This window comes from Pollicipes pollicipes, unplaced genomic scaffold (assembly GCF_011947565.3).
Source record: "Pollicipes pollicipes isolate AB1234 unplaced genomic scaffold, Ppol_2.1 Scaffold_7262;HRSCAF=8765_pilon_pilon_pilon, whole genome shotgun sequence".
Classification (NCBI taxonomy): domain Eukaryota; kingdom Metazoa; phylum Arthropoda; class Thecostraca; order Pollicipedomorpha; family Pollicipedidae; genus Pollicipes; species Pollicipes pollicipes.
Genome location: NW_023597055.1, coordinates 11,222,663 through 11,231,813, shown reverse-complemented (window position 1 = coordinate 11,231,813; position 9,151 = coordinate 11,222,663). Strand labels below are relative to the sequence as shown.

Below are 9,151 nucleotides of genomic sequence, written 5' to 3'. Positions count from 1 at the left end.
TTTTGTCCCTCGACTTTTTTACTTTTTGTCCTGTAACCCCTTCTTCCAGGAAGGAGCACGCGATGAATCTTCAAATCGAGGTCACCAAACGCGCAAGCACCGTCCCGTTTGAAGTCACAGTCAGTTAGGAACATCACCCGTGGTGGTCCTCCACCGCGGTTGACGGTTGGAGAGACACCGTGATTGAGGGCTACCGCCCACCCGTCCCCCAACCACGCGGGCCGCGGAACAGATAGCGGTTGGAGGATGGGCGGGCGGACGGCGGTTGTCCACGCAAATTTTGACTGAGGCTGTCTTCGAAAGATCGTTTGTATTCTTTTTTTTTGACCCGGCGAAGCATCCTATGAACGGGTCTAATATGAACTACGTAGCTTGCCACGTTTACGTCCTGAGTCACTTGCGTCACCATGCTAGCTTACTCCCAGTTCCGAATCTCTTATCAGGGCACAGCAAACTGCAATCACCTCACAGGCACGCGTACTCAATATGACAGACTTACATCGGTCATCATGCATCATGCATGCATTATCGCTGGCGTCAGAAGATTGCATTTACATCAACCGAAGCCCACCGAGTTCGTGGCGAGACCTTGCCGCGCCACCTGCGGAGGCTTCCGGGCGCGCGAGCGACGCGGAGCTCATGTTCCATCGCAGCGAGCTGCGCGGCGAACATGATGGCAGGCAGCCAGGAGGGTTTCCCAAGGTCGGCATGACACTTGTCATGCCCGAATCGGGACGTCAGGCGGGCGGCGGGGCTTTCCATCCAGTCCTTCAGTCGCTCGCCAGCAGGCCGAACCAGTGTCACGGCGCGGCTTCAGAAAAGGTGCGCCATTCAGCAGGCCGAAGCAAGGTCACGCTTCTAGGGCTGCATTTCACAGGAGCGAAGGGCTTTTCCCAGAGCGGCATGGGAAGGAGCAGAGGCATTTGGGGCTGTTGGTTTTCATGCGCCGCTGTGAGCTGTGAGCGCCGGATGTCTGCAAATGTTGGGAAGGGAGGGGAGGGGGGGGGGGGAGCTGCACGCGCCCGTACCCCTTAAATAACGTCATGGTTCCCATGCCTATGCCATTCCAGCTCGTGCAGGCACGAGTTGATTGCGCTTTCAGCTGAAACGTTGCATTGCTACCAGCTGCATTGAAATTGTGGACGAAATTCCGTTTTTGTCGATCCTGATACCACACGTCTTTAAAGGCGACCTCTATTCAGATCCCAGTCGAGCTACGCATGCACTTCAGACATCGCCATTTTCTTATACAAGCCGCTTCTCACCGGTTAGGTCGTTTCTCACCGGTTAGGCCGTTTTACACCTGTCGCTTCTATCCGCGCGTGGGTTCATCTCCTCATCTGTCACTTCATCTGTCACATCTGTCACTGTCACATCTGTCAGGTGCCGTATGTTCAAGTCAATGCTGCAGCAGATAACGTTATGTGCCGCTGCTTGTGCTGAATGGTTTTTGTAGAAGTACACTAATGTCAATTTGCATTACGATCAGTGACGGATTTAGAGGCAAGGGGCCAAGAAGCCATGACCGCCCATCCCGGCCCCGAAGAGATTGATAGGCTCCGAAGGGGCCCATAGCCGGCCGAACGGACGCAGGTTTTAACGCAAAATGCAACAAGATTGGGCGCCTTGGGCCTCCAAGCGACCAAGAACAGCCGGAAGCAAATGCGAAGTGTTCATAACAGACAAAAGTCAGCATCTGCCGATTAAAAGGGTAGTAATTGGGAAGGTTTTCATGCTCACTACGCTTTCCAAATGCTTGATGTTCTAGATGTCCTACGCTGTTGCCGGGGGCTCCATATGCCCACTTTCCGGGCCAACCCGATCGCTTAAACACTTCTAAGCTGCCCATCATCTCTTTGCCTTTGCTTGAGTGGCGCTATGATGTTGTCGAGACCTACAGAGTAACCTGTCAATAGGATTGCGTTGTAATAGCAACGTAATAATGTACAATAACGGGGCCCTCTTGATCGATCAGAGTGCCACGGACTCTTCCCATTCGCCAAAAAGTCGTTATGCGCTTATGCCACGGTCATATATGTTAACTGGCAGGGGTACTCTCGGTTGCTCAAGGGTCCCTCACATTTGTCCCGGGCTCTTTCCCTTGCTCAGAAGATCCTGCGCTGTTCCTAGGCGTCATGTATGTTAACGTACCGAGGCAGTCGATGCTCAGAAGCCAACTACATTGGTCATGGACTTAGCCATTTTATCTCATATGCGGAGGACCCTACACTCTTGACGGGACCCTTTCTGTTAACCTGACCGCGCACTCTTGATTGCACAGGAGCCCGTCACATTTGTCTTGAGCACTTCACATTTGCTTGGGGGTCCCTTACGCTGCTTGGGGGTCCCTTGCGCTTGGGGCCCCGCGCCCCAAACTCCAGGGTGGTCCACAACGTGGTCCCCTTCACGAAATCCTGCATCTGTCACTGCCCACGATGCACCCTACGCTTTCACTCAAGACTCACTTAATGCCGTTTCACACCGTGATAATGAAGCCGACGTACATGCCATTTTAGAGTCCAGACGTATCGTGTACTTTTTTAACCTGTTTATCTAACCACTGAATTTTTGCCGTGATGTAATGTGGCACGTTAACGATTTGATAAATAAACTGAAACCAACGGGTGTTGGCAGTGTAGTGGTTTACGCGTCTGCGTTAACCATTGCGCGTGTGGGAAACTAGAGGTATGGGGTTCGATTCCCGGTGGTGCCCGCCCTTCCTGCCAGGGTGAGAGGCAGGTGACGCCATATAGCCTCTGCAGCCGAGTGCGTCGTGAAGCCCCAATGACACACGAATTGAAACCAAACTTGATAAAGCTTCAATCGCTGGCTAAGTATTTGGAAATAGTCTGCTAATTGCAAACACATGATGGGGGTAAAATGACGGATCATCATGCACTTAAATTAGCAGCACACCAACTGCTTAAGCGGCGATACCACTTGTTATACTTGCCTACGAAAGAGAGTGCATAAGGGTACAAAAGTCAACGTGTTTCTTTGCATACCATTGATTCATGGCCGACGCTTCTCTAGAAACGCACGCTCTCCTCTCTGTATGGATCATATCATCCTATCCGCATTTGATGTTGCTGGAAAGGCTGAGAAGCTATAGTCTACGGCTGGGCGTTCAGAAATACGAAAATGTGTATGGTGCAAGAATCGGAAGATGACAGCCACCTTGTGAGCAATTAAAACGAGCGGGTAATAGGTCATTCATTGCTGTTGACCTTTTTCCTAAAAGTTTAATCGTCGATTTGAATACATTTTATGTAATGCCTTATTATTAAGACATTTGTGGTCTAAGAATGTGAAAAATTAACAACTTTTTTTTAATTCACAATTTTAGTTTAAGAAGTGTAAGAAATTCATTCAACTGTTGAATTACTAAAAAAAAGGACATGGAACAATCCTGACTAGCTAATGGGTCATTTATTTTGGTTTTAACTGTTGGATTACTGAAAAAAACATGGAACACGCCCCACTACATTCCCGCGGGAGGACGGTCGTAAAAGGCATAACGCCACCTAGCGTAGAGGCCAGTCATCACCACGGCTGAACAGGGAAAAATGACGAAACTTATCCTAAGAATGCGTCACTCGACGGGTCTCTCCCGGACGTGGCCCACCTTCCTCTTAAAGCCGGGAGGGTCTACCCCCGCACCGACTAAACAGGAAGCTACGCACTGCGTCCTGGGGTTATGTCACCGCCTTCGCTCGCGGATCGCGCTGTCCTAGCCCAGGTGAACCGCTGAGTGCCTTGATGTGTGCCGGACGGCGGCGACCCACGTGACGTTTATCATCAGTGTTACCATGACAAGGGAAATGTCCTCTTTTGAAGGAATGCGGCTAAAATCGGGGGACTTGTGCCTACAAGAAGCCCAGATTTGCAGCGGTGCTTTGGATATGGACCCAATTCATTGACCTATCTCATCTTGCAAATCAAAGCTGCGTTTAGGCAACTGTGCTTTCGCTTCCCTTACTCTTCTAGGCAAAGGTGTCATGATTTGGTGGAAGCTCATCGCGTATTTTATGTGCAAACAATGGCCCACCTCAATTCTGAAAAATACATTGGTGTTACCCTGACACTGCATGCGAATGTTTACATTTTTGAGACTGCAAATGTCTAAATGATAAGGCATTATGTAAAATGTATTCAAATCGACGTTTAAAATTTTAGAAAAAAAATCAATCAGACTTTTTCTATAGCAGATATCTTGTAACCAAAATGCAGTGTACGCTGTTACAATATCCCCGCATTGTAGGCATGCTATGCACATAACTTCAAGATCACTTGGCCGGTTTCATGTTTATTTGATATTCTATATCTACTTGCTTTTTGGTCCACTTCATTGTTTTTTGTAGCGTTTCTCAGCTGTTAGAAAACCGGTAATTTTTCGAATTTTTAGACGTAAGCCCGCTCCGACAGTTCGGTTGGGTAGAGCGACTGCCTTCCGATTCACCCAATCGTGGCCGAGTGGGTTCGAGTTACCCTCGGCGCTCAAAATTTGGTGGTGGTGGAGAAGTGGTGGAGTCAGGGTCCACGCGACTAGCAATGCTGTGCGTGGGCGTCGATCCCAGAAAATGTTCCGATCGAGAGGTCCGGACGATATTTTTGCAAGACAAATAAATAAGGCATTATATAAATAAGGGAAACACCAGTGCTGACCTGTCCTGACCTGACTGACCTGACCTGACTACCTCTGTCACACAGGCGGAAATCGGTTAGGGTACTAATCCAGTAAAGTTGGCCTGATCTGCCCCAAATTTTGATTTCTCCACCGATTTCGGTCACTTAGAGTTGCGTCCCTGATGTCAAAATTGAACTAAAAAATGAGTTGCTTCCAAAATTGTTTTGATCTTGAGGAATCAGATGTGATTTGAAGCCGATTTGACGGCGATAATGCTGATGTAGAATGAGCTTGTTGATAGTGATGCGTTTGGCTATCTGTTGTACCAGCAGTTCAGACACTAACTGTATTGTGTTCTCCCAGCATTCCGATTTTTAATCATATGTATTGAGGGGGGGGGGGCTCAGAAGGATATTGAGGGGGCTCAAATCAGCATTGTATGGCCTCATACCCTCCCCCCCCCCAACCCCGCTATCCCGAAATTATACAAGTTGAACCCCATTACACAGGTGAGATAGCTCGGTCTATTACAAGGTTGTCACCTGTGATATGTCGAATTACCTGAATCCTTGTTATAATTATAAATGCTAAGCCGGCGCACTGGCTCGCCCGTCTGACCCTCGCTTCGCGGGCGCGGGCGCTCGTTTGACCCTCGTTTCGGGCGGCGCGGGCGCTATACATCCCGCTTGTGAGGACTACAGCGCATCCCTCGTCCGCCTGATCCTCGCTTCGCGGGAGCGGGCGCTATACGTCCCACCCGTGATGATCACAGCGCCCCCCTTGCCTGTACCGCTTTATTAATTCGTGATCGTACCTAACACGGTTTTTCCTTTTGCATGCTCCACGTTGAGTTGGGAGGACAGAAACAGTATTTCGACATCTTACACGGTCTTGATTATGACAATGTTTGCGGACGAAAACTAGCGAGCCTCGACGTCTAAGACAATGACACCCAAATGAGCAAGTGCCATCACAATCTTTGCAAAATTGACAGAACTCACTGTGCCACCCTGCACATCACTGTTCAGCAAACAACGGACACCCGCATAATCATGTGCGCCCACGCGGAACCGGGTGGGAGAGGCTCCCCTGGCCGCTGCAGCACGCCGCCAGCGGCCGTCTGTCGCCTTCACGACCATATAAAGGGGGATGTCGGCAGTCTGAGCCCAGACGCGCGCGACTCCAGGGAGAAAGAGCACACCTGATCGACATGGGCCTGAAGGTAAGACGTGGCGGCGCGCTCAGCGAGTGAACGGCGGATACTGTCGGTCGTTATGCGCGCTACACACACATGCACTCACACATGCACAATATCAATTAAGTAATAAAAGTAACAAATATTTAATGGATCGTAACTTTACGCAAACATTGAATTTTTAGGTGTGTTTGGTATCGAGGGGCGATCACTCGATTAAAGTGATGCCTAAAGTTAGCTGTTAAGATAACGGGAGGGTTCTCGACGAGACAGAGCAGTGCCGCAGAGCTGGGCTACCTAGCTCTCAACGATCATCTGTTCCGCTCCAAGAGGTCTACTTCCCAATGTTTTTCTGACTCTTGTCCTCCTTCTGTAGAACGTTGGAGCGCAAGAATCGTGTCTGAAAAGCCGCTGATGTCTTTCCCTCTTTCGTTTGGCAGAGGCTTGCTCTCGGCTGTGGCCTGGTGGTCGGCCTGGCCGTGATCTGTCGGGCGGAAGGAAGTGGCTGGCGCTCCATCTCCAGCGGTCACGGTCTGTCCTCTGGCGGCTACGGCCGGTCCTCTGGCGGCTACGGCCAGTCCTCCGGTGGCTACGGTCACTCCTCCGGCGGCTACGGCCAGTCCTCCGGTGGCTACGGTCACTCCTCCGGCGGCTACGGTCAGTCCTCCGGTGGCTACGGTCAGTCCTCCGGCGGCTACGGTCAGTCCTCCGGAGGCTACGGTCACTCCTCCGGCGGCTACGGTCAGTCCTCCGGTGGCTACGGTCACTCCTCCGGCGGCTACGGTCAGTCCTCCGGTGGCTACGGTCAGTCCTCCGGTGGCTACGGCCAGTCCTCCGGTAGCCACGGTCAGTCCTCCGGTGGCTACGGCCAGCCCTCCGGTAGCCACGGTCACTCCTCTGGCGGTCACCAGGCGACGGGGTACGCTGGCTTCACTGGCGGCCATGGATCTGGAGGTCATGCTCTCTCCGGATACGGCGGCTCTTTTGGGCATTCTGGATTTTCTGGCAGCCACGGCTCGTCAGGTTACGGTGGAAGACCCTCAGGAGGCCACGGATCCTCAAGATACGTTGTGTCTTCGGGTGGCTACGGCGGATCCCGCGGCGGACACAGCAGCGGCTACGGCGGATCCCGCGGCGGACACGGCGGCGGCTACGGTGGATCCCGCGGCGGACACAGCGGCGGCTACGGCGGATCCCGCGGCGGACACAGCGGCGGCTAAGGCGGATCCCGCGGCGGACACGGCGGCGGTTACGGAGGATCCCGCGGCGGCTACGGCGGATCCCGTGGCGGACACGGCGGCGGCTACGGCCGTTCAACGTGGCAAGGTCGACGCTAGCTGGCGGTACATCAGTGGTTTGTTCGTGCGCCAAGTCGTTTGTCGAAGGGCTTCCCCGGTGGCATGCAGGGACGGGGTTAGGAGGGTACAGCACAGGGTGCAAGCAATGCAGATGCAAGATAGAGCACTCGTGGACGAAAACGTTAGTCGTGGAGATAGAGAATGTGCAGGATGCGCAGGAGTTGATGAGTGTCTCGGAAACTGGTGACTGCATTCTTTCAGCTTTTTACCTGAATATTATTTGACCTGCTTGAAGTGAGCCGAGGCTGTCCCATCTCCAACGGCCCGTCAGTTATTGTGAGCGGATGAGCGCATCGTGTTCAGGGTTCTGACGTGGCCGAGGCGGTGGGGGCGACAGTGCCTCCCAAAGCCTCTCTTCAATGCTCGCTGCTTCTGCCGGGCGTCGTGCACCGGAGCAGCTTCAGGTCGCCAACGTGGGGCGAGCCAGGGAGACGCGTGGAACAGTGTGGGACGAGGGGGAGGGCGCGTGGAACAACGTGGGACGAGCGAGGAGGGCGCGTAGAGCACGGCCATCGCGACGCCAGATGAGTGTCCGTGTCAGAGATCCCCGTGAAAGGCCCAGCTATGGCTGGCTGCTAGCGTCCGGTGCCAGGTATGACCGCCTCGGGAACCCGTGCAGCTTGGCTGTGCCCTGCTGTGCCGGTTTCATTGCGTGCTCTGACCTCATGGAAATATACCAGCCGATCCGGAGAGTTGGATGTTGTTTTGAGTGATGAGTACTGTGTTCGTGCAGAACAAAACTGAGGCTGGCCAAGAAGTACCATCAATGTCTCTGACTACCTATTTCTTTTGTATTTTATCGCAGCTATAATATGACTCATTACTCTGAAATCGAAATGGTTCGAGCAGAATAGAACTGAGGCTAGCCAAGAAATATCACCAATACCCCTGACGACATCTTTTTTTCGATTTTACGCAGGTGCCGCATGATGCCGCGCTGAAATCGTAGCAATTTGCGGCAGATGGAAATTAGTGGCAATAACCGCATCTCAGCCGTTGCTACCCCCAGTCCCCCGGCCCCTAAAACCAAATGTCATCATCACCTGTCACCCTGAGTACACAGAGGGTTGATGCATACCATCTGTAGCGCGTGATATGAAACAGATGAATGGTTTGGTGTCATGAAAATTGAAATGCTCGGTGACATATTCGATTTGGTTGCCAAATGTCATCTCGGACGCATACCTTAAGTATCGATCAATGCTAGCACGCGCCTCAGTATGTAGTCAGCTGTATTTTCAGTTTAAGTCCGCTATTTATCTTTTTATTATTAACTCATCGAACCGATTGTGCAAAACGTTGAAACATTGAGAAACGAAGGCACGGCGTGTAATTCTAGTGACGTCATGCGATGGCTTACGTTTACCACGGTGCACATTAAAGTGTTGTTTTTGTTTCGTTGCGCAGCGTGCACCACCTTGCGCACAGTGTGCACCATCTCGTCCACTATCAGTGTGACAGGCGCTGTTCACTCCCACTGACGAGCGCGCCACCTGCATCACCATTCGTCAAGCTGCCTGCCATCTACGCCAGGTGGCCGTGCTCATGCGGATGAGAGTTCACGATTTAGCTGCAGCGTGTTCTTTTGGTGTGACGAGCCATCTGTTCTTCGGGGCGGCTTGCGTACGTCCATAGTGAACTCTCTTCCCCACCCTGCCCCTTTGGTTTAGTAGGCACGCGCTACACCTGCTTCGTGTACATGAAGCACCCCTGGTCTGGTAGGCAGGGCAGACTGATCGTCATCCATAGGTGGCGTTGCAGTCGCCTGTTCGGGTTGCGTGCGGAAATTCGGTAGCTCACGCGACCCATTTGTCATTTTTTTGGCAGAGAGCAGCGAAATCGCGCAATTTCTTTCTTTCGGTTTTTTATTGTATAATTCCTGTTTAAGTTTTCCAGAACCTGTTGGCTTCTCAGTAAGCACGCCTGCATTTGAGCTTGTACGAGATGGCGTGATTGGTTTGCCTAAAGCAT

The 9,151-nt window shown here is 52.1% G+C and overlaps 1 protein-coding gene across 1 annotated transcript; it reads left to right on the top strand.

Annotated features, from left to right (window-relative positions):
* The first annotated feature begins 5,837 nt into the window (after positions 1 to 5,837).
* On the top strand, positions 5,838 to 8,110 carry LOC119113436 (glycine-rich RNA-binding protein 3, mitochondrial-like). Its single transcript, XM_037237749.1, has 3 exons — positions 5,838 to 5,849; positions 6,263 to 6,668; positions 8,100 to 8,110. Exons 1-3 carry the CDS (start codon positions 5,838 to 5,840, stop codon positions 8,108 to 8,110), a joined length of 429 nt encoding a protein of 142 aa, XP_037093644.1.
* The last annotated feature ends 1,041 nt before the right edge of the window (positions 8,111 to 9,151 follow it).